The 25,931-nt window shown below is 47.2% G+C and overlaps 1 protein-coding gene across 1 annotated transcript; it reads right to left on the reverse strand.

The window, feature by feature from the left end:
• Positions 1 to 5,931: 5,931 nt before the first annotated feature.
• FAM174B (family with sequence similarity 174 member B) lies at positions 5,932 to 25,614 on the reverse strand. Its single transcript, XM_075432032.1, has 3 exons — positions 25,331 to 25,614; positions 17,111 to 17,242; positions 5,932 to 9,865 (listed from the first exon to the last, which is right to left on the reverse strand). Exons 1-3 carry the CDS (start codon positions 25,612 to 25,614, stop codon positions 9,862 to 9,864), a joined length of 420 nt encoding a protein of 139 aa, XP_075288147.1. The 3' UTR covers positions 5,932 to 9,861.
• Between the last annotated feature and the right edge of the window lie 317 nt (positions 25,615 to 25,931).

Raw genomic sequence — 25,931 nt, forward strand, 5'->3', positions numbered from 1 at the left:
ACACAGTTAGACGGCTGAATAACACTGCCCTGGCACCAGGGTAGCAAGTGTCTATTTATGTGTCATTTTATGGCTGGAAGCAGCCAGGGGAAAGCATCTTCTAGGGCTAGGAAATGCATGCAACGCTACTGAAGCTGTTGGAGGGATTTGCCTTGTATTGTGAAGTTCTGGCTTCCAAAACCAGTGTGTTCCACCAGTGCCCCGGGGGAAGCATGGCCACGGTGCAAGCACTGGGACAGCCTCACCATCCTCGCACTTAAAGGGCAGTGATTTTGGGAATCTGCATAACTCGGAGACCTTCAGCCCACATCTATGTCTTTTACACAAGTTCCCAACTCCGGTTTGGATCTGCAGCCTTGTGTCTTCTTCGCTGGGCTTCCTCCTCCACCTGGGTCTGAGAGAGGAGGACTGGGGTGGGAGGAGTAACTTTAGCAAGAAAGGCACCTGGCAGGCATTGGGTTGCTTGACGGGATGCTGGTCAAGACCAGGAAATTATAAAGGGCACAAGTAAACTAATCAATGCAAGTGGTAGAAGGTGGTTGGGAGATGCCTTGTTAGCAAAGGGCTTATGGAGATCAGAGGAGCTCATGCTCTTGACAAGGATGGATCTCCAGGGACTTCCTAGAGACAGATAAAGCTAAAGCAGCTCAGAGGGTTCTTTCTGAGTTCCTAGAGGGTGTTTTGGTTTTGTCTTTAAATGAAGCAGTGATGGTATCAGAACACATACGTGTACTTGTGCCTGTTTGCTCCTTGCCCTGTCTCTGAGCGTCTTCTGCCTAAAAATCCCAGCTTTGATACCGGCAATGGGTGAGTGCTCTGTGACTTCCAGCATTAGCAGGGTGGGATGTAGGGAGATGATGGGACACCTGTACCTGGTCTTTAGGCTTGAATCCACAGAGCAGGGCATCAGCGCTCTCTTCAAAACTCCTAAAGCTTCAGATACCTGGAGATGAAGTGGTCGAGTGCAGTAACGGCGACTTGGAGAGCGAGCGCGGGGTGCCTTGGCCCGGTGCCCTTACACGGCTGTTGGGCTGCACTATGTTCTTGGAGGTTTCTAGCAAGCAGAGCAGGGAATTGATACATCTTGAGTGCTGTGTTCAGTATTTGACATCTAACGTGGTTTTTCTGAGCCATCTTGCGTGCGTGCATTCACTCTCGCAAAAGGCTCTTGCCTGTTTGCTTTCACACTAATGAGATATTTTCACTCACTTCTTTGTTACGCCAGCTCTAACTGCCAGCTCTTTGACATGAGCAACCATTTTTCTCTGAAAGGCTGAGATCACATGGAAGGATTATAAATTTACTCCTGAAATGCTCCATTAATAAATAATAAAGTGTTTATAAATATGCAAAATAGATTATTAGTCAATTCTACAAAATCTTGGCTACAGTAGCATAAAAGTGTGCCCTGCAGCTTGTATGTCTATTATAAAGAGGAAGAAACTAAAAAGAAATTCAGATTCCCTTTTTAATTTCCAAGCAGCCAATGCTGAATAATTTACTTCTGATAGTGATTGTGTTAAAAGCAAATCATTTGTTTCCTTGAACCGTAGCAAACAACGCACTGCAAATATGTGATTTTTAAAAATATTACACATACGCAGAGGGACAGAGCAAGTTGCTCGTTTGAACAGCTCATTAAATAGCAGGTCTTCAGCAAAAACCTCACTCTGAGTACCCTTCGCGGTACTATCGTTCTGTTCAAGCTTAGCGAGCTTCAGGAGTGCTAAACTGCTTAAACAGACCTGAGTCTTAACGACAGGAGCTCAGGCTGGAACCTTGAATGAAGTCAAGTAGAAGTTTGCTCGTTACCCAGTAGTACTGGCCAAAGGATGGGCCCCGACACCCATTTCCAAGCCGAAGTGTGGTCCGCGGCCGTGCAAGAGGAGAAGCGAGGGTGCCTGGGTGACTCGGGGCCACGCTCCTTGCCGTGCACAGACCGTAGCGAACGTCACCTCTGAGTGTTTTGCTTTACGGTGTAGCACAGCCTCCGCATCCCAAGCCTGCAAACCCTGTGCCCAAGGCTATGGTGGTTTTAGGGATGGGGTTAGAGCTGGAGCATCCAACAGCTGGCCCGTGCCGGGGCATGGATGCTCGTCGCTGCTGTACCGGATGAGCACGTGGCTTTTATTAGGTGGGGCTGTGTCGTTGAGTCAGGCTTGGGAAACAGGGGATCCTGAGGATCTCAGCGGTATCCTGGATAGGATCTGCTGTTCTAGCAAGACCCATCTTTGTCAGTAGGTTGCTGCAGCAATGTTTTGCCTCGTTAGTCTAAAAGAAACAGCCTCGTTTCCCCTTCCCCATAGCTTTGTCCACAAGGGCATTGCTAATCTGTAACTGCAGGTAACCCACAATGACTGGGCATGGGGGTAAGGTAACTGGGAAGGTGGTGGCAGAAATACCAGAGGAAGCTGGGTGGTGTTCACTTGCTGAGCTTCGACAGCATTGCTTCACCATCAACAAGAGGAATTGGTCTGACCCAACAAAAAAATTTATCAGATGAAGGAAAGGAAACAGGAGAAATTCCCTAAGCAGGCTGTTTGTTCTGTTTACCTGAGAAACATCGTGATGCCACCGGGATCTGTACTGCAGGAGTCCTCACGCAAGGAGAGGGAGAGAGCTGAGTAATTTCAGACACTGCCCAAAAAGCGCTGCCCAGACACCTCTGCTGACAGCCAGGCAGAAATGAAGTGGGGAAGTGTCGACTGTTCTTGACCTGAGATGAAACCTTTACGAATTGAGGGTAGGAGAAGAGAAAAGTGTCTGCAAAGAAGAGCTTCTTTTCAGCTAAATATGTTTGCATCAGGGCAGAGGCAGCCTGGAAACTCACGGAGAGAGGGGGGAACAGCTGAGGGAGGAGGCAAAGGTTTTAGAAGTGATGCCTCAAGGAACGGATGATGATTGGAAACATTTTATTTGTTTTGGCTCAGCAGCAGTGCAGTGATTATTCTGGGCTGGCATCAGAGCTGGTAAGGATCAGCCACATCAACCCAGGCCCCCTCGTATCTCCTCTAACAGACTCAGGGCAGCAAAATATCCTTGTTACCTGGTGAGAAACGCACCGTTGAAACTGCCAGCTGAGGATTCACTATGAGCAGGGCCAGCAAGTCTGGAGAAGAGGGTTTGGCGCTCTGATACTACAGCCCGGAGCGAGTTGCTCTCCCGCCCTATGTGTGCATGGGAGTGCTGCCAGAGTTATTTCTCTGGCTGTTAGACTTGGCGGAGGAGTCCCCAAGGGTGCTCTGTGCTGCTGAACACAGGTCAGAGAAGATGGCCAAACTGTCTCGTTTGGGTTTTGGAACTGGTAAAGGTCCTGAGCAGGTATCTGTTGCTAAACTGTTGAGAGGCCAGAATAACAACACATACATTGAATTAAATTTTCAAGAAAGAGCCAGAATAAGAAGCCCAGAGGAGTTGGGAAGAGCTTTCAGTAGATGATACGTGTTACTCTTCATATAAAAGCCCTAAAATGAATCGACCTGGCTGAAACAGTGCAGTAGGTCATCTGATCTTTATCCATCATCATCTTTCAAACCAGCAGCCTCCCATCTGCACAGTACAGAGCTGCAACCCTGGCCAGGGAGCCCTAGTCCTTGCTTCACGTGCAGAGCAGTGGGTTCCCTCCATCACTGGGAGGGATGGAGCAGGCAGTGACAGGCAACAACTAGGAGTGTACTCGCAAGCCAGGGCTGGCAGCTGTCGCAGGCTGGCATTTAAGATTGCAGTCTCTTCCAAACTAGAGATTGAACAGGCTGGCTGAAGCTCCCTCAGAACCTGCCTCCCCTTGCCTCGTCCACCCGCAGCCTGAGCAGGTTCTGCCCTTGGAGCCGGGCTCCCTCTTGCTGCCGGTCCCCCAGCAGGGAGGGAAGTGACTGAGCAAGATGGCTTGTGAGAAACCATCATGAGGGGAGCGAAAAGCTGAGAAACAAGCTTTATGCCTCATAAGGCATCAAAAACCACATCTGGATTTTTAAGCCCTTTTGCTGCTTAGCTTTAGCAGCAATGGCCACCCCTTCCATACTGCTTTCTTGAACTGAAGAGTTGTTTTTCATGAGATAGAAGTGCTGTTTTGAATTATATTCAGCTCATTTAACATGCCATGAGCAAGCGGTCACTAGAGAAGGAAGCCAAGCAGGAGCTTAGATGGCTGAGCTCAGAGGAGTAGATGTCTGTTAGAAACCAGAGCTAGAAGAGTTTCTGGTCTCTTAGAAAATGGTAACTGCCAGCTGATAGGGAGATTAACTATTTTCAACGATGTTTTTGTGCAGCCTAGTTACAGACTACTTGGTCTTAAGCAATTAGAGCTATTCCTGCTTCATACTCTTAATAGAGCTCATTGACAGGCATAATTCAAATCATCTCAGTGTGAAGCTAACATCTCTCTGATGGCACTTGCCAAACACTGATGACAATTTTGCAGTTACCATTATCAAGACATCCAAAGATCACTGACACTCAGAGACACAAGGCAGGCACCCCCTCCCTTTCCCAGGGCTATAAATGTGTATTTGACAGCCCTGTTCCATTAACCACGCAGTTGCTAGTAAGAGCAGCAGCTTGTATGAAGGTAGCAACAGCCACGTACAGGAGAGAGGGGAAGTAGTGTTATACACTGGCCCATGCAGAACTCTTCTAGACACTGGAGAAATAACCCCTTAATAGGATCCATTAGGAAAAAAAAAAAAGTATCTGAAAACATGTCTGAGAAAATCTTTCTTCTGCAAGAATTTAGTCTTAGCTTCAGGCTTCCCCCGTTTCAAAACTCAGAAAGGGCTAAAATGAGCCTTGCCCTTTCTTCCCAGTGGCCCAGCTGCAACAGTCTTCATCAAGCTCTAGCTTTTCAGCTTTTACTTCTACATCAGACTTTTGGTCATTTGCTCATCTTCCACTTGAGATCCCATCAGAAAGGTAACCTGGAGATCGCAGCCATTACAAGGCATCTTCCCTTTGCAGCCTGTGCTAAGGGGAGCCTGTCCTGCTTGGCCACAGCTCGGTGTTAGCTTAGGGCTCACCTTGATGGGTCTCGAGCTTCCTGCACAAACCAGCTTTGCTGCACAGCAGCTGGCTCGGGGCTGAAGCCTGACAGCATTTTGACAAATATTTTGAATTAGATTAAGCTTTACTTTACTGGCAGGACATAATTTAAAAAGGTACCAACTGGACAGCAGCTGCCTTTTGTCTGAAGAGCTGAATTACTCTTGGACTGTTACTGAAGAGACAAGGCAGGAGCAATCGCATGGTACGCAACAGAGGAGAGTGGCAGAGCCAATTCATGCACAGGGTACTGGATCAGTCTGTCCTGTAGATGCTCCAGGGATCAGGACTTCTGCACTCCATGCAAAAATAGTGCAAGAGGAAAACAGTCTTCAGAGTCCTGCTAAAATGTGCACAAAAACCAAGCAAGCCTCAGATTGCCCTGATCCTTATCTCCAGCCCTTTAGCATCTCGCCACGCCCTGAAAGCCACAAGCCAAAATTGTTTCAGACAGGGAACTTGGGTCACAAAGACTGGAGCGGAAGGCAGCCTGCTTACCGGCTGCGGTGGGGCCTGGCTGCCCCGGGATGTGCCTTGGTTCGCTCAGCTGGGCTCGGAGTCTGGAGAACAGGTCTGCCGTTTGTGGGCTCCACGGGACCGAGCACGGTTGTAGTCAAAGGTACCGAGACAGCTTCCCTACTGCAGAGTGTTTTACCTTTTTAATCCAGGCGTAGGCCTAGCTTCTTGATGAGGACTTTGTGTGATTAAACATATTCCTCTTCCGTGCTGCTGTAATGAGTTTTTGCCCTTGTCATGCCCTGGTCCACAGGACAAAGGGATTTGCAGCACTGCAGGGACTCGCAGGCCTCCACTCACGCAAGGCGCTCTCAAACGCGCCAAACTTAGCAGCCCCTTTCCCATTCGCTCCCTAAAGATAACATAAAACACAAAGGGGGATTTCAAGAACATGTTTAATAATGGCAGTTTCTATTGAAACATGAGAAGTCCATTCAAACTTGTCTTACCATTTTTTCTTAAAAAGAAGCTTTGGTCACAATGACAAATTCTCTCAAACATTTTTAAACAAAGTTCAAGCAACTGCACAGAACAAAATGCACGGTCCTGGTAACTCCTCACACAAAAACTGCAGCAGCAGAAACCCGGATCTAACAAGCAAAAATCCTTAATGAAAACCACAGCCTGGCGCCCTGCAGAGATTACACCACGGACAGCGAGTTAGAGGGAACAGGCACGAACAAAACGTTCGGATGCATTAGCGCTTGTGTGTTCAAGCTTCATTAGTGCTTGTAGACTTCTGCAAGTCAGTTTGGGCTTAGGATAAACATTAGGATAGCGCAAGTTAGTGCACTAAACAAGCATCTGAAGTCATCTCCACATCTTCCTGGGGGAAAAAAAGGAAAAACAAACCAACAAAAATCTCAAATACAAAGCTATCTGCATACTTGTGGCTGAATTCCGTAGGCAAGCACGGCACACCAACTTCTGGCTTCTCAAATGTGACCTCCAGCGACAGGGCTGTGGTTGGAGTAAAGAGGCTGCAATTCTGTGCCGGGTTTCTCCTCCGCAGCACAGCACGTGCAAATAGGAACGCCTCTGATTTGCTCACTGTGACTCTGCTACAAGTCGGTAGATTTTGTAAGCAATGAGCGAGCGACAGGCAGACATCTGTAGTAACATTTCTCTTTTCATTTTCTGTAACAAAAAAGCCTTTAAAAATGCTCTTGAACAAAGCGAGTTTGACTATGCAACACAAAATAGCAGCAGATACTAAGACACATTACAGTCACAATGAGATTAACTCTGCAGTGTAAGATACACAAAACATTAAGGTAAAACATTCATGTAGTGGTTAATGGCTATTTCTTCTCCAATGAACTCCTACAACTACCTGAACCAAACAGTCCAAATTATTAAACCTATGTTTTAAACTAATTCCTACCATTAAAAAAATATTCATATATATACTATTAGACGAGTCACGTCAAGTGCTCTTAAATTCTTAACTAAATATAGCTATAGAATATTTAACCAGACACTTTAAATCACATACAGCAACTTTTGTAGAGGTAAACATTGCCTCACATTTGCAACAGCAAACAAGTATCAAACAAAGCATTTGGACTATTTTCATGACCATGAGCAACTGGCGAGGTTGGCCTTTTATTTCCACCAAGCAGCTGCTGCTTCCCTGCAAGTCCTGTTTAGCTTACGGGATGCGGTTTGAGACCTCCCCAAAGAGCCAGAGCACCCCAGCAGCGGTGGGGCGCCTCCATCTTCAACATCTTAAATACCCAGTCCCTGTCTGCCATGGACATCTGGCCACGTTATGGGAACGGTGAGATCTTATAGCCACAAGCAAGGAAACTTGATGGCCCTTGCCAGCCTAACTCAGCAAGTGACCTGAACCTGGTGGAAAAACTCCCGATTTCGAGGACTGAACCTTGGAAAGGAGAAGTGCCCTTTATGCACCTTTACCTCTCTACTCTCTCCTACGTAACTTGGCCTCTCCTTTCTTTTGTGCACAGAGAAGGTTTCATTCCCTTTCCACCACTCTTCCAGCATGCCTGACGCTCAGCTTAATTCTGGTAGAAGAGTGGACGCGAACATGTTGCCACGGTGTCTGCTCAGACAGGGCAGCCAGCTCACTCCATCGCCTCCTTCCGCAAATGCAAACAAAAGCTTTTTACCTCTCTCTCTCCTCTTAGCATCGCCACTTCTTTGACTTCAGAAGGACTCAGTCTCCCTAAGCAGTCCAACTCCTGGCCTTCAAAGTACTTTAGTCCTGAACAACACACTGTTTCCTTCAGAATCATCCAGTCTGAGACTGAAACCTGTTTTACCCAGGCAGGGAAAGAGTCCCAGATCTCCTCTATCTCTACCCGCAGCACCGTTCAACATCCTGGTCCCTGCGATTCTCACTGGCCAGGACACAACCTCTCGGCCCATCCTCACCTCACTGCTGACAAGTTAAATATTGCTTAGTAACGGTAATATGGAATGACTCAAATTCATTCCATGAATGAAAATAACACAGCAGTTTTATACTGCCTTGATGACTAATATTAACACAACAGTCTGCTGTGGGACTTTTTCCATCCAGGCTGAGCGGGTTGTTTGCAAAGCCTTTGCTGAGTCATGGCTAGGGAAAGCAAGCTGTGTTATCAGAGATTCTTTGATGAAAGCACAAGGCTGCTAGAAAGAAAACTTAAGAGAAAAAAAAAAAATTTCCCCTTCACCTCCTTTTCCTGACTGTAGGGCCCAAGGGAACCACGCAGAACTGGTGTAGGTCATGGTATCATGACAAAGCAGTTCAGTGTTCTCAGCAAGCCTCAAACCGCAATTGGCCTTCAAAGAAAAAAAAAAAAAAAAACCAAAACCCCAAAACTGGCAGCTCCCTGCAAGGATGGTGCTTTGCCAGATATTCTGCAGTCTCCTTGAGGGGTTGTAACTGCAGGAGACTAGTAGACGGTCAAGCAAACAGTGAGACAATCAAAAAAATATCGGAAAACATTCATTCCCCAAGAAAAGTAAGGTTCCAGCCAGCTTAAAAACCCCAAATAAAAGGTGTTAATGGGTCCAGTAAACAGAAAAGAAACATCTCAAAGAGGAATCTGAACTGCATCTGTGGTTACTTTACAGGAAAACCACAAAGTAAAGAAACTAAACCAGTTAGGTTTGCCCTTTCCCAGAATGGCCTGGGAAGTGTACACGCTTGCGGTCTCCTAAACCCAATCCAACCCGACGCAGCAATCTAATTCTCATAGTGTCATCCCACAGCTCCGACCTTTGCAGCACAAAGCACAGCAGGGAACGATGGTTAAAAACACATCCTTCAGTTAAATGGGATTTGTCAAGCAGGTGGCAGGGAAAAACTTCCAGTTTGATACAGATTGAGATCACTTACATGAAGCTTCCACATGAAAAATAAGAGGTGTTCTTTCTGCAATCTAATCATTCCACATGCTTAGGAAAAAAGCTAATATAGATGAATTGTAGACAAGTTACAGTCAGCACAGGACAATACAAAACACTGTTTTTACTCCCTGTGGAAGGACAGAAAATTACAAAAATATATCTTCTTTAATCCAAGACTGTTATGGTTTAGGGCATGTCTGATTCTTCCTATTTCCCTGTGGTTTCATTTATTGAAGCTGGTCTGATCAGAGCTCCTTAGGACAATGAGAGTGTCATCATGAAAGCTTAGTGCAATTGTTGTTTTAAAAAAAATCAGTAGCAAGTCAAGAAAAATTTTCTGCATGAGTCAACCCCTCACACACACCCCCCCCAACAATCCTAAACATACAGTGTGGCATTTCAGCATGGCTTACATATTTACCACTTAATATCAGAAATCCCTTCTGTAAGGCCCAGAAAAATAAACCTCTTGATATTTTTTTTTTTAAAACACAATCTGTTTAACAATGACCAAAGTTTAACAGTGACTGAAGTATTGAATTAGGATTTTAGAAAATAAGTCCTTGGGGCAGCTTGGTTTAATCTCCCTTTTCTTCTTCCTTCCACAAAACTTCTTTAGAGCACAGTGAGCTGCAAGTCGGTACACAGGGCTGCTGCTTTTCAGGCGTTAGTGACACCGCAGCCCTCCAAAGCAAGAGAGCGCTGAGTTTGCTAAGAGGAACTCTGGTCATTCCAGCACAGCAGTTTGGAAACCAGGGAACCGAATGGCGACATTTTGGTCAGAAGATCCATAGCCTGCTGTCCAAACAGCACCTCAAGGAGGTGAGGCGAGGCGAGGCTTGGTTGTAATGCTGCAGAGATGAAAGCCTCCCCTTTCACAGTTATGGCTTCAGCAGGTCCCTCGACAGCAGAATGCCATCTTGCAGGGCACCAACGCTCCATGGAGCTGCTTTACCTGGAAAGCAGAAAGAATTAGTACAGCTGTAGACTTGCAATTAAATAGCTGACAGGCAGAGATGAGAACCCATGTGAAAAGTGGGAAAAAAAACCCCAAAAAGCCACAAAAGAAAAGGCAGCATTATTCACTGTGATTGCCACCAGCTCCCTTCAGCAGCTGATTTCCATGGTGACACTGGACACTAATGTGATGTCAACACCATGCCAGAAGCAGCTCGACCAAGTGAAGAAAAAAATAAAAACAGAGTCATATCAGACAAACCCCAGATGCTGAAAAATCCTGCGACCAGCCACTGCGCAGACCAGAGAAGGGAGCATGGACAGGGGGGAGCTGCTATTTCACCACACATGAAACAGCATCTCTGACCTCACAGCTTGCTTTTTTTCACTCCAGTGCAGCCCCTTACTAACCGCCACATGTGGACTCTCCTTGCTGCTGATTCTCCTCCTGACACCCTACTGCTTTAACTGCTTCAGAGTTATAAGCAAAAAGCCTTAACAGGAACTTGTGATACTCCACGAAGGAGGTGAGAGCCCTCCTGTAGGACTGCACTGCCAGGGTATAATTGACTGAACGAGCCAGCAGAATGTGGTGTGCTCTGTAACAACTGTTACTGCTGCATGAGGAAAGAACCTGGCCTTCAAAAACCAGACAAAAATGGCTTTTTGACCATCTCTTTCCTCCCCTGCTGTGGACCCGTGGGAAATTTGTAACAGCAGCACCAAAGATTTGGCAATTTGTTGTATTTATAGTAAGCAGCTGACTGTGTTATTGATTTGCACCCCCTTCAGATGAGGATAAATGATACCCCTCCATTTATACACAACTTGTCACTGCTGCCTGCTGGAAAAAAAAAAATAAAGCAAGCTGCTACAAACCCCAGCGCAATTCACCTAGCAGCATCCAGAATGGCCTGCAGCTTTCACTGGGAAAAAATCCATTAGAGCTGCTCCCTTGAGAGTCAACACCTTCCTGTAACAAGCAGACAATACCATGTTCCATTCAGAGCTGCACACATAGTCAGGATCTGGAAAGGACGCAGTCAAAGAGAAGACAGCAATAGCATAACTCTCCTATTTTACAGAGACTCCCAAAAGACTCGAGCACATCAAAGGCTGAGCCCTGCAACTGTGATGAAGATGTTTCCACACAGGTCAATGCTATCGGTGCCTTAAAGAGGGATGAATCCAGAATCCAGCCTTTACATGTGGTGCACCTTTCTTTTGAAACAGCCTGCAAGCTCTCAAAAGCCCTTTGGTCCCATGATGGTTGAATAAATGTTCCTGTCCTCTTCCCTCTGCCCGCCACCACTCCTTACACATAAATCTTTCTGCTTTCAAGAGCACTTTGGAAGATGCATTCCTAAAATGCTTCTGCATTTCACTGCTGCTGTTAGAGGGGAAAATGACAATCCGTGTGGAAAACAAACTGAGAAATTTCACTTAGCTGACAGGAAGGATGGAGGCTTCAGCTCACCCCAAGAAAAACCTGAGGTTTTCCTTCAGTATTTATTTAGGAGTCTCACATCAGGGTTGGGACAATTCTAGTTCTGGCATTTACATTCCAAGTTCTTGCCTGACTCCAGGCTCTCACAAGGCACGTATCACCCTGGACTCACGATGCTCTGTGGGGACAGTTGTGAAGTTCACCCAGCTGGGCTCGGCAAGCGTAGCAAGAGCAGAGCACACTGCCTCCACAGCTGCAAGTCAGCAGGGAGAGGAGGCACTGCTGATATCCCAGATTACTGAAGTGCTTTCAAAACCTTTCATGCGCAAGGCATCACCGAATTTATTCAGTACTTGTTTTCAGTTTTCTATTGAAGCTGACAAGAAATCCCCCAATGAGCTACACTACAGTTAATATACTTAATAAGCTAACAATTTTATTCACCTTTTCAGAAACTGGTTCTTTTTGCAGCTGTTTTAATCTTTTTCTCTTATTACAAAAAAACAAGCAGAGTCCTCTGCAATGGGGGATGGACACTGACACCAGTTTGTCAGGGACATTTGCCTGTAACCTCGCTCCTCTCTTCTCAAGTATCACATAGTGCCTACTGCCTGATGAGTCAATGGCTTAGCTCCATCAAGTAAAAGAGCATGAAACCTGCGCAACTTTCCCTTATCTTCTTGAAAGGAAGGGCTAAAGGACGAAAGGGAAAACAGAATCAAGATCTATCTGTGGGATGAGAAAGAGCACACTTAAGAGGATAGGACTTAGCTTTCCACTCATTTTCCAAGACGTGCAGTAAGAGTAATCCCATGATAAAACATGAAAAAATATCCGACATCTGGAAAATGATGACCAATACAGTTCATATGGTCCAAAAATCAATTGGACAGGGCTACCTTTCAGCAGCACAGAATGAACTGGAATGAAGAAATGAACACCCTTTCCATGTTCAGTTTGCTTTTCTGTGAGTAGCTCTGTAGTAATTTCAGAACAACTCTTGAACATTTTATACAAATGCCTCTTTCAACACCAGAACAAATACCCACAGAAAGCCATCCTCCATGTTAAAAGATGGTTTCCATGAGCTTTGCAAGGAGGCCCTAATGTTAGAGTGATTTGGCATCTTTGCTCTGTGACAATCTTCAATTTACACTTTCAGGCTCTTGTCACACAGGAATTGTGCTTGCAGGATTAGAGGAGCCACTGACAGAACTGCTTCCCTGCTACTGAAATGAGATCGCAAAGGGGGCATCTAATCCGGTGCGCGCACACTCGCTTCTGCATCTGTCAGTGGCAGGCAGTGGGTGGCTTTTGCATCCACAGAAAGGGCTGCGTTTGGTTAAGGTTCTGAAGTGGTCTCATTAGTCTGCTTTATGGGGGGAAGGTGGTTATTTCTCATTGCTCCACAGCTCAAGGGAAGTCAGGGGTGGGATCTGCCGGGAGCCCAAAACCTTAAAGCCTCCTGAAAGGAAAATTAAAGGAAAAAAAAAAAGTAATAACCTCCATCCAACAGCCCAATTTACACTGTCTGCTGTTCTTTGATGTCTCATGTAAGACTGGAAACAAATACACACAAGGACAAAGCATTGAAGGAAAGAAAATTAACTGCATGAGAACAATTGGAGAGGTATATGCCGCTTCTCCCCTGTTGCTGCTAGACACCAATTGCCTTTTAATTAGAGTGCTGTTTGCATTACATGGGGGAGACAGCACAGAATCTCAATTACTCCCCCAAACACAGACGCAAGTGCCAGTGCAGATCTTTCAACAATGGAAGCGGCCCTCAAACCAACCAGCCCAGAGCCTGTCCACATCATCCTCAGCAAAGACTCATGCTACAAACCCCAAACAACGCCCTATTTATGACCTGCATATCAGTCAGAGTAGGTTAATGTTGGGGTAACGTACTTAGTATTATGCACAGGACGTACCTAATGCCATGACGCTCCAGGCCAGCTCTTCAGACTCTTCCCTACTGCCGTGCTGGTGGCAACGCCAGAGATGTGAAAGCACAGGATTATCTTACAGTACATGTAAGTAACACATGAACTGAATAATGCTTATAGTCCATCACAGCCAACACGTCCCTAGCACGTTGCTCTTTGGAAAACTGGTTCCCTTTCCACTCTCTACCCATGTTTTCTCAGAAGCCTTTGTTTTAAAAATACTTTTGGTGCCTTTCTAGTGGAAAGCACTGAGCAAACATCATGGCAAATCATCACTTTATGGAGAACAGACTGTTTTGCCCATATTTTCACAGCCTTCAAATCAAAAATAAACAGGACAAAAGATTTCAGCTAATTTCATGCGATATTCAGGAGCCAGGGAGACTTTGAAAATTCTAGGTTTTAACAGCTGTAGAAAGTTGGCTTCTGATGTAGATATGGCAGCACGTATGTTACAACACTGAACGACGGGCAGTTCAGCCCACAGACACATCTTTCAGTAGCAGCATGTCGCAAAGAGATAATGAATTAAGGAAATTAGAGTAATGACTCTATAGTCAGCCATGGCACTGCACCAGTGGATCGTGCTGCAGCATGGGGCTGCATGAGGTTTAGCCTCTCCGAGAGCAACCCCAGTAACAGTACCACTCACCAAACCAGCACATGGTCAAAATCCCCTCGCCGAGACTTGGTAGCACAGACGGGTCAGAAGGCTGTGGTGCCACAAGCCAAGTACAGGCCGCTGCTGGGAGGCTGCTTGAATAAACCTGAACAGTCACCACAACTGATACTGACTGCTGGCAAGGATGCACCTTCATTTGAATTAAAAAATATACAGATAAAAGAGAGAGTGTGGACTATTCTAGCCCGCGGGCACTTGTCAGGAGACCCCTGTCACTCCTCTGTCCCCATCACAACTGCCTGCAGGTTGCTGCAGCTCACAATGTGTTGCTGTAGTTGGCTAACAAGCTGAAACAGCAGCATCACCCCATTCCTTACGCATCAGCCCTAGCGACACCTCTGCAAGTTCTCCTGATGCATCTGCACAACTTTTCTTTTTTCTCTGAGATAACCAAGAGGGGAAGTAGTTTTCCTGACTTAGCAATTAACGAAGGCTCTTTTCAAACTGTAGACACTTGCTGAATATCCAAAACAAACCTGTCACTCCAGTTATGTAGCTACCTGCACATATTTATAACTCCCATTAACCACAGAGAGGGATAAAAGGCTACAAGGATGATGAGGGGACTGGAACATCTCCCCTACAAGGAGAGGCTGAGGGAGCTGGGGTTGTTCAGCCTGAAGAAGAGAAGGCTGCGAGGGGACCTAATAAATGCTTATAAATATCTGAAGGGTGGGTGTCAGGAGGATGGGGCCAAGCTCTTTTCAGTAGTGCCCAGCGACAGGACAAGGGGCAAGGGGCACAAACTGAAGCAGAGGAAGTTCCAGCTGAACATGAGGAAGAACTTGTCCACTCTGAGGGTGACGGAGCACTGGAACAGGCTGCCCAGGGAGGTTGTGGAGTCTCCTTCTCTGCAGATATTCAAGACCCGCCTGGACAAGGTCCTGTGCAGCCTGCTGTAGGTGACCCTGCTTCGGCAGGAGGGTTGGACTAGATGACCCACAGAGGTCCCTTCCAACCCCTACCATTCTGTGATTCTGTGTAAAGTTGCCTCTCCTTACCCTGTCTTCCTGGAATCTGCACCCCGCTGCAAAAAAACAAGGAAGCCTTAGATGGCACAAGGCAACTACTTCCTGAATGGCTATCTGGGGGGGAGGAAGGGGAGCTGAAGAAGGAACCCCAACAGAAAACTTGGTAGAAGTTAGCTCTCTGCCTTACTCCACGCGTGTCTGAGATGCCCTTTCTGCAGCTCTCGCCCTCTCTCCCCAGCTGAACACAAGCACCCACAAAGAACGTCCTGACTGGTTTAATGAGGATGTCAACAGTCAAACTCCGCAATTCAAATTTGCAAAGAAGTGTCTTTACTGGTGACAGTAGATAGGAACTGTTTGGGGATGTAGTCTCCAAGCCGCACAAAGGAACCAGAGAGCTTGATACCTTTTACAGCAAATGTATGCTCAAAGCAGCTTTCCCAAAATCAGTACTGCTAATGGGTTATCTGTAAGATAATCTCCCCCTCTAAACTGAGGTAGCTTTGTCTGAGCTATACAAACGTATGTCTGAAGCAACAAGGACTTCAGAAAATATGGAATTTAATAGCTGTTGCACTGTGGCAGAACGGAGGAGTTCCCACAGCTGAAAAGAAGACTGGCTGGCTACGAATCAAAAATCCCTACGGTCTCTGAACAGCGCATCACACGAGGTGAAGAGCCATTAGTGCTGCTAAGGAACCCACGAAGACCGAATAACTTCTGTGAAAGCACCAGCACAGTGTGTGCTCCAGGGAAGCAAGGTCAGATAACACAACCACAGCTCTCATGAGTTGTATGGTTTCCAGCAAGCTCTCTTCTTCGTTCATCTAGTATTCTACTAATAGACATCTTACCCTGAAGCATTGTCATGAATGAGAATCTTCTAGTCTCACTCTTTGGAAAACCCCTTTGATCCTGCTACCAAAAGTTCACAGACAAAGTACTCAGTTAAGAGGAAGAGGAGCAGGAGACATGTGCTGCTAAAGTAGGCCGTGGCGAGACAGATCTCTGCACTCCAGGTTTAACAAAGCTCAGTCCCAAAGTAAAAACCACACAAACTGAAATTATTAGAGCAAACACAAGGCAGCTACAGAGAATGGCAACAGTCAGGCAAGGACTGACAGGAGTCTTCTGTTTCAGGAACTATTTACACACAAAGGCATAACTCACACCCTTCATTGTTTCATGGCTTCCAACTACTGCCCGACTTCTATAAAGAAATAACGCAGTTATTTTGAAAACGACCAGCAGAGCATGCGGTGGCATGTGTTTACAGCATATGTGCTTACAGCAAATGTGTTGTTCCCCATTTCCAAAGTTAGGAGATGGGCAACATGAGTAAAGTCTGTAAAATCTCCAGTTAGGAGTTGTCAAGATCTGTGTTTTTATAATTAGGAGAGCTTATTTCAGCCAAAGTGACACAGATTTTAGAGTAGGCCTTATTTGGATGAGAATGCAACTCGAATGCTGTAGATGGCTTGATGCAAACAAAAATAAGAGATGCAGATACCCTGATGCCATAAATCAATGCGCAGCATCTTTATGTGCTGAGTGGTTGCTATAAATCTCAAGCCCAGAATAGGCACCAAAAGTTTAGGGTTGTCACACCGCTTCTTTCTCCAAAAGACAAACACATTTAAGGAAAGTTTGTTGCTAAGAGATAACTGCTAACACCACCAGCGAGGGACCACAGTCCTCTGTCACAGAACACCACGAGAGCACTCTGGTACAAACCCAGACACTGGTGCAGATTGGCCACTGCCTCCCTCCCAGGGTCACAGCTACGGCATCGCCTGGGAAAGCAGCCCCTGATCCACAGCCCTCCACCCAGTGCGTGCACGGACCCTGTGAGCCCACAGGAACGACCACCAACAGCTGCCCGAGCGGGGAAGCTCAGTCTGTGAAACCCTGTTAGCTACTTGGGGCACGTGTATCCCGTTGTGCTGCTCTGTAGAGAAAAGAGGAGGGCAGGCAGGCTAAGCATAGCGACACAATTATGAGAAGAGCAGGAGAGCACAGAGCAATGTGTGCTGAGAACAGGCAGAGGGGCTGCAAAGGAGAGGGATAATGCTTGGGCCAAGCGAGACTGTGACTGCCTCATCTCTGCCAAGCTGGTCTAGCAGAGGAAAAAAGAGCTGTATTCACTAACAAGGGCTCTGTGAGCAAGCTTAACCAGATGGGCTTGCAGCAGTACCTGTATTTCACATCAAACACTGTTGAGTCTTCATCCTCATCATCTTCTTCATTCAGAGGAGCCATTTCTACCCGCTCGGCTGGAGTGGTGATTATGTCGTACTTCCTGGTCTTCTTAATCCTCTTGCCAGACCTGAAACACAGAGGCGGGGAGGGAAGCATCGTCTATACACACTATTCCCTGGAGAGGCTGAAGCTGTTCCCACCAGCACTGGATCACTGCCCTGTTTGATTCAGACCTCCCCAGACCCAAAGGCTGTGGAGCCAGCCTGCGTCCCCTCCCGCTGCCTTCTCAAGGCCACCAGTTGTGCCCGTCAACGCAGAGCACGGTTTCTCATCGACTACAATCCAGACCAGCGTCAGTCTTTCAGCCGCTGACAAACCAGAGATCCTCTGGCATCCAGGGTGAGCATACAAGCGCAGCAGCCCACCGCATCCTCCTGCTGCCATGCTCAGTTCGACGTGGGCTTCATCAGCTGAAGCAGCCAAAGGTTTAGTGAACATGTTTAGATGAGAAAGCCGAGGGTAAGCCCTGCTGAAACAAGGGAATCAGAATCATAGAATGATAAGGGTTGTTCTAGGCTAGATTAGGAGCAAAGGGGTGGTGATGTTTGGGTACAAACAGCCTGTTCTCTTTTCTTGCTTTCAGACCAAGCTCAGGACTTCCAGAGCAACAACCTTGAGCCTTGTCTGAGGCTGCCTATGCTGTGTAAGTGCTATGAAAAATAATCAGCTATCACTTGAAGCTAACCACACCTACCATCTCTCCTCCTACAGCTGCCAGCCTTACTTTCCCTTTGAGACAGAGATGCTCAAGTGCCTGTGTCCCCCACGGTTTTGAGAGATCTGTTTTCTAACATTTACTTTTACTTTCAATTAACAAACACTCGGTGTGCGGCTTTTCACTAACCCTCTGCCGCTACCTTGAATTGCACAGGGCCTTCATACTTCACCTGCTCCTTTCACGCCTATTAGGAAGGTCACACTGCTGATGCATGAATCCAGTTTTGTGATTACATTAAAGAAGGTGATGATATGTATGGCAAGCCTTTGGGGAGAAAAGTGGATGCTTTTGGTTAACAAACCGCAGAATTTTCCCCTTCACCTTTTATAAAACAAAACTGGCAACTGCCAAGCACGAGAAGGGAGCTGGTGCAGGCACAAGCAGGCAGCCCCTAACTTCTGGCAATCGCAACCACCGCTCCGAGCAGACAGCGCGTCATGAGTACACTCTCACCGCCAAGAAGCCTTGCCCCAGCACGCTGTGCAAGGCGTGCCGGATTCAACACCGCCGCGTTTGCATCAAGAACGGATGCCTTTTAAAGGGTTACACGGCAGCAAGAACCGACACGTCAGCATTACAGAGAGACTGGGACTCCAGCCCTGCGTTTGCATCTCCACCGCGATGGTCCCTTTTGGGCTTAAAGTAAAGGAAATTCAAACTGGTGAACAGCTCAGACATGGAAGTCTCTGTGCCTCTGCCTAGCACTGCTTTTGGGCAGTACTCCAAGGCTGAACAAACAGGTCCCAGCCCTTGGGATGGAGCAGTTCGCGTTTCCTCCCTGTTCTGAAGGCTAAGGTTGCATCAGAAGCAAGAAGAAAGTCGTCTCCTCTTGTCTAATCTTTACAGCAATCTGTGCCGCTGTGTCACGTAGAGCACAGGGTGGTTTGTTCTATTACTGCTGTTGCTGAAACAAGCAATTTTATATCCAATACAGTAGGACTCTTAACCCAAACACTTGAAAATCCTTCTGAAAACACTTCTCTATATTATTCTGCTTCTCAGCCAAGACCTAGCAGCAAAGTGATACAGGGAGGTCTCATCTTACAGGTAATGCATTGCTTTTAAAAGAAACATTTACTCATGCTGTGAAGCCTAAACATAGACCAAAACTAACCCGCGTCTACCTGTCAGAACAAACCCAGCGCAGCCTTACCACTTTGCCTTACACATACAGTCCGCAGGAGGTTTCCATCGGCTCACTCATTTTGGACCTTACCTGCATATCAGGCCCGCTTTATTGAGAGACCTCCTCCCTCATTCCCTCCATTAGAAAACGTAACTTATTCCATGGAGTTCATCCTACAACAGTTAGTATCAGCGCCTCTGAAGCAATTATTGCAGAACAGGTATTTTTAGAAATGGAAAACTAGAGCCCTTTAGCCTCCAGCCATTAATTAGCGTATTTAGGCTACACTTTAAAGAGGACCTGGAGTAGAACTCATTGCACAGTGATCTATTAATCCTTCACAACCCCCCCTTAACCACACTTGTCATTTACAAAAGGGAGGAAGCTCGTTTCGCTGCTGGTTTTCCGCTAAGTCGTTACAATCAGTTGTTTGCCATTGCCAGGGCAAAAAAGTCTTTCCTTGCTTCTTCTTCCTCAATTCATTCTACACCAAATTACCTAACTAATTTGTCATTAATCTGCACTTTTCAGTGGCCCGTTTTCTCACACTTGCTTGTCTGAACAACTCCCCTAGGCTTCGTAAATACTACGAGAACTACCCGAGCTAACTTTAAAGGAAAGCCTTGGGACCATCCCTACACACGCACAGAATCAGCCCGCCCGCCAGGAAACGTTGCACATTAAAACTCCCAAACCTCAGGAGGATTGCTGTAATCATCAGCCAGGACAAGGCAAAAGGAAAAGCACTTTACCCAGCGGGTGGGACCAGGCAGCATCGTTTGTTTGCGGACAGACAGCAGAGTCAGCGGAGCAGCACAAGGCAGGAACAACAGAACACCAAATGTTTCATGAACTTTGGAGACCTCCTGGATAGGATCAGGACACGTTGGCCCTCATGAGCAAAGACAGGATCTCCTTTCCAGCCACATTCGTTTTATGGGGTATTTTTTTAAAGCAAAAAAGCAGCGTGCTGGAAGCTGTGGTCAGAGTACGCCCCTTGCATAACGACAGGCTGAAACGCTTCCCGAGTGGTTTCACCAGGGTAGAAGCGGTACTGGGTATTTCAGCCCAAAAAACTGTCTTCCTCTTGGAAAAAAAAAATTTAAAAAAAACTCACATTACTTCTGCTGTCTGACTTCAGCCACCCCCTCTAGTTACCAGGGCATGCTACAGGTCTTGCACTGAATCATCATGAGGGAGGGAAAAAACCCAAGTTAACTGCAGCCAGGGATACTATTAACCTTTCACTTTAGACCCAGCGCTGCTCTCACCAAAACCAACTTGCTGGTGTTGGCAGAAGGCAGGCATAGTTAGCACACCGCTTAATTGAGAGAAGACGAATTCTTGGACGTGGGAGCCTGTTTCCAGTTCCTCCCCAGCGGCTCAGCCTCAGTGGTGTTCGCACACCAGTACTGCCCTCGGGCTCGAATGCCTCCAGCACCACACCAGGGTTGGGTCCATTAGAAGTTAGATTTACTCCCTCCACTGCACCGCGCAGCGCAGGGAGGGACAACACACAGAGATGGGCTGGAGCAGAACATTGACTTTGTGTCTGTATTTTGACCGGGGGCTATTTTGATCAAGCGCCAGTCATACGCAGCACTTCATCCTCCTGTGAGGCATCATGTGCTGGAGTAAATGCACAAGTCAACTCACTAGTTCATTATATTATTTACGCCTCTAATCTATTTTAGCCAACAACCCTGATATTCAAAGATAAGGCTGTCCCTGACCCAGAGAGAAAGGTCTTTGCATTTCTAATCTAGCATTAACACTTCCCATCAAGAGATGTAGAGGGAGGGGACCATTCCCTGGGAAAAGAGAAAAACAAAAAAACACCCTATCCCTTCTCAGAAGAGTGCTTTTTTGAAGTCTAATTAGGCCAGCTACAACCTTCCTCCTAGAACTGCAGCCATGTTGTAGTGGGAATGGAATTGGGACCAGTTAATGGGTTCCCTTAGCAGTTAAAAAAAAAATACAGAAACATAAATCTGGGGAAGTTCCAGGTTTATCACCAGCTGATGATAGATGAGCGATATTTCATTACTGTTGATCTGTCCGGGTTTCGCTGCTTCCGGATGATGCTGTGTACAACAAAGTTAAACCACGCAGTTAAGTCCTCACATGTTTCCTGGATATACATTTTGCTCTAGAAAATTGCAGGTACTGTGTTCTCTAATAATCCAGTCTGTAAGATGGGATATACACAGCCACAAAGTGCAGCAGCGTTCCTTTATTTAACTGCGCTGCTAATAGGAGGGATGGATCAGAGACTGCTACTGGGAATAACCTCAGGAACACCGAAATGGGATATTGTTGTGGTTCAACGAAGCAGCGATGCCTTTCAGTAATTAAAATACAGCCACTCACATCTGGTGGTCAGTACCAGCGCCAGCATGCTCTTCCAAACATCACAGCACGGTCAAACCAATATCGTCTGAGATGTGCTCAAGAAGTACCCTCATTTTATAGGGCAGAGCTAGAGAAACTTTTATGATCTACCCAAACTGCTCAGGGCAGTGAATCCTACAGAAGAAACAGCATCCATCCAGTTGTGGCTGTCCACACCGGAGCTGTAAAGAGCCCAAGACAGTACAAGACGGCGATCCCCTCTCCCTTCCTTCTACAAGTTCGCTGTCACGCTCACACCAAGGCAATCCAGTCTTCCCAAAGATGGGACCTCTGAGACCCAGGACAAGTGTCCTATTTGTCATCCTCTGCAGCCCTGACTAAACTACCTGCAGCTTAAATGAAGCGTTCAACATGGGTCACAAATACACGTTTTGGGGTTGGCTGTTCTGTTAGGTTTCTTTTCTTCTCTTCTCCATTTAAGGTCATTTTAATGGTGAGTTTTTCTTTCCTGTTCCTGGCAGAGGTCTTTGTCTTTCTGGAGTACTCTAACTGGTTATAATAAAATTAATTTTAAATCAGTCAGACTCTCTAGGGTTAAGCCCTGGATGGCCCGGAGCAATTGCCCAGCTCACAGAACAATGGGTCTTATATCCTATGATCATATGCTTGAACCTCTCTCCTCAATCTCAGTAATTTGTACCAGTTCTGCAATTACTGGAAAACTAAGCTTAAAGTGGTATTTGAGGAAGGAATCAAAATTAAACATCAAACAATGTAACAAAGCAATGAGTTACAAAATAAGCAGGTAACTTCTCTCTAAAAATCTAGATAAATAGCAACCATTTCTAGCCTGGGTTCTGTTCATTCAAGGGCAGGTCAAGACACGTAGCAAACGCTTACAGCACACAGTTTTCTTCAACCAAAGCTCTGGGTTGCTTTCAGCTGGCCCATTTGAGTAACTTACCCAGTTTCCCTAGAAGGGATATGGTCTACCAGCACAGACAGCCACATCTGAAAAACGATGCTTCCTGGGAGCTGATCCCAAGAATTGCATGGCAATGAGATGAACTGAGCTGCACCAGGGGCGAGAAACAGGGGGTGAAAGGCAAAATCAAAACACAGATCAACGATTGAATTTAGCCACATGAACTGTTCACAAGCTGTTGCAAGACATTGTGTTTCGTGGTAACGCAGCTTACCCAACTATTTGATTGGGAATAACATGAAATTTGGTGTACTGTGGAAATAGTTTTGGGTTGGGAGCATGCGGTGCCCAGGGGTATAGGAAAAAAAGCAAGCCCAGAACTGAGCTTGCCAAAAAAAAAAAAAAAAAAAAGGAAATAAATACTACAGCAAATTAGGTCTTGCCACATGCAGACAAGCAGCAGAGTCTTGGGTGGCCTTCACAGTCCCTAGGAGCCACAGGGAAAAAGGAAGTTCAGACCACTTTGGGTGATATCACATTCTGAATCACAGGACCATCAGATGGATTCAGAACATAACATTCCCAAAAGGAATGAAGAGGAATCTTTGAGCGTTGCCCTGAAAACAGAGCTGGAAAGCTGGAGAAATATATCTATCCTTGCTCAAACAAAAAAGGAAAATAATCTATACATAAAAATATATACAAATGAGATGTATAAAAAATTAAAGCACATAAAAAAATAAATCCCATGCCTGTGACAAGAATATCTAGTTCATTTCATCTCTACCACTCATATCTAAAAGCATAATTTACTTGCAGCAACCCAGAGCAATTTCACAGTGAACGTTTAATCAAAGATTGGATTCCAGCAAAATCTCTTTAATAGGAATCCATGACACTTCAGAAAAAAATCACAATGTTTTTGACGAAGTATGAACAAAGTATGAACAAAGCTCTTATTCTGATGGAGAAAAGCTTTACATTTATTGAGAGTAAATCCCTTATCTCTTCTGCAACAGCATCTCCTCCAATCTGTGTTGTCAGCTACAAGCGTGACGCTGTACAAACATACCTGTTGGTATCCTTGTCTCATTTGCAGCTGGGATAACTGTTTACAAACAAGTGCTCTGTCAGATAAAGAAATGTACCCAGAAGCCGAAAGTAATTTTCCATTTTCCTTCTATTAAAGATATATGAGAGAGATCTCAGAGCTTTTTGTGGTTTTATTCTTTTTCTTTTAATGTATCTTTAATGCTGCATTAACTCTGCCCAGCTGCATAACAACTTCAGCATGGGACAATTAATCCGTCATTCCCAAGGTGACTTTAACCTGGACCTGTTTTTGCTGATTATGGTATAGGGAAAGGCCTGTAAAGGCTATCAGTTGCTTTCTTTGGCTAGAAACGGCCAGTCTTACGCCAGGTCCCCTTGACACGATCTCACTTTATACCCAGAAGAAACTGAGGCAGGGGAAATAAACACTCCAAGCTCAGACAGAATTAGGAGTAGAAACTTCAGCTTTTCCTTCTGCACTTAGTTACAGACTTCCTAACACTAGCTCACATACCTACCACCAATTTTGCTGTGTTTGTCCATGACAACTTTATACAGCTGCAAAGTGGTTATATTGATTAAAATAAAATTCTCTTCAATATTTTACTGGGTTCTCCCAAACCACCTCACTTCAATGAGCAAATTCATTTGCATTGTCTTTCGCCAGCTGCTGCTACACGTAAGAATAATTTTGTTAAATGTCAATTTCTTTTGAAAATACCAGTTCTTATCATTTCGGTCTTTTAAAACCACACTTTATAACACTACCATTGTGAACATTGCCCTTCCTACAGGGAATTAATCCAGAAGCAGGAGAAGTAGAGCATTCAGCTGCAGCCACCATCTAAATACAAAGGCGCTGCCTGAAGACAGAACAAGGAAGAACTGGTTGACTCCACTTGTTCAACCGCTTCAGCCACCCCAGACGAGCCGTGGCACACACCTCCTCCCTGCCCTGAGAGCTTGCTGCTCTGCTCCCCGGGCTCCTTTCCGCTGCCCCCACCTAGAAGCCAGATGACAGTTAACTACTGAAAGTTTGCAATCTTCCCTGGCACAGCTGGGCACAAACAGGCAACAACTTTTTATCTGTAGACTGCGCGAGGCGAGGACAGCCTCTAGTGCACCGCGGGGATGCTCGCCACTACCCTGAAATAAATAATCATTAACACTTTACGGTGCCAAACGGAGCTTTAATATTTGCTTTTCTTCCTCTTCAGCTACAAGCCAGGAGAAAGACTTGGCTTTCTAAAGAGACTGAGCTTAATTTGCTCGTGTCCCTCACCGTGGGAGACATTGCACAAGTTCCAACGGCTGCCTGGACAACTCCAGCACGTGCCAGCACCAACTGACCGCAGCAGCGTGACGGGCAGTGAGCTACGCCACGCCGAACGGACAAGATGCAGGCACCGAACAGTGGAACACCAGGGAGCTGGTCACCCATCACAGCTCCAGTCAAACCAGCGCTGTGGTCTAAACCAACACCAACTTTTGAATCGTAGAATCACAGGTTGGCAAAGACCTCTAAGATCATCCAGTCCAAGCATCAACCCAACACCACCACGCCTGCTAAACCATGTCCTGAAGTTCCACGTCTAATAGTAAGAGCTTCAATAAAAGGAAAGATTTGTGGTTTTTTACCCAGCACGAGTTACTCCAGCAGCAGCCCTGCGTTACCCCGTGGGCGCTGGGGCCGGACGGGACCTCTCGAGACGAGGCAGGGCCACCCGGCACCGGCTGCCCGGCCGCCCTTGGGGCACCTCGAGGGACAGAGACCCCCGGGCCGCCCACCCCAAGGACCCACCACCCTCACCTCACCTCAGAGGCGCCGACACACGCTCTGCTGGACGCCAGGCTCCAACAATCCCTCTATGGGCCGAGCAGGCCGCTCTTCTCCCCCCCCCCCCCCCGTCCACCCCCCCGTTCCCCGGGGCCGAGCGGAGCCCCGGGCCCGTCCCCGGCACCTGCCGCGGCTGGGCCGCACCTGAAGACGCGGAGGAGGAGGCAAGCGATGAGGGCGGCCGTGAGGGCGCAGGCCCCGATGACGGCGGCCTTGAGCGCCGAGAGGTCGCGGAGCAGCGCGGGCACCGGGCTGAGCTGGGCCCCGCTGTGGTTACCGGGCGCGCCGGCCGGCTCGGCGGGCAGGCGGCTGCCGTTCCCCGGGCCCGCCGCCGGCTCCTGGCTGCCGCGGGCGCCGGGCGCGGCGGGCAGCAGGAGCGGCGGCAGCAGGCAGGCCGAGAGCAGCAGCAGCGGGGCGGCGGAGCGCATCCTGCCCGGCTCCCGCCGCCGCCGCGCCGAGCCCCGGAAGGCAGCACCGGCCCGGCCCACCCCCCCCCGAGAGGCGCCGCCTCCCGCTGCCCGGGCCGGGGCTGGGCGGGCGGCCCCGCGGCCTGCAGCACCGCCTGCCCCACCGCCCGCTCCGCCCCCCGGCCCGTAACCGGCTGCGGAAGGCAGCGGCCGCGGGGCGGGAGGTGCGCTCGGCCGCCCGGCGCTCGGCAGGTTTCCAGCACAGATTTACCGGGGTTTCTGCCTTTCCGCTGGTCACCGGGGTTCGCTGCCAGGTTGATTTTCCTGCCCCTCTGCTG

This window comes from Opisthocomus hoazin, chromosome 10 (genome assembly GCF_030867145.1).
Source record: "Opisthocomus hoazin isolate bOpiHoa1 chromosome 10, bOpiHoa1.hap1, whole genome shotgun sequence".
Taxonomy (NCBI): domain Eukaryota; kingdom Metazoa; phylum Chordata; class Aves; order Opisthocomiformes; family Opisthocomidae; genus Opisthocomus; species Opisthocomus hoazin.

Excerpts from the sequence above, each read along its gene's own strand:
- FAM174B (XM_075432032.1), bottom strand. The coding sequence starts at position 25,614 with ATGCGCTCCGCCGCCCCGCTGCTGCTGCTCTCGGCCTGCCTGCTGCCG. Across the intron at positions 17,243-25,330 it reads CTCCTCCTCCGCGTCTTCAG|GTCTGGCAAGAGGATTAAGA; the intron begins GTGCGGCCCAGC and ends TCTGTGTTTCAG.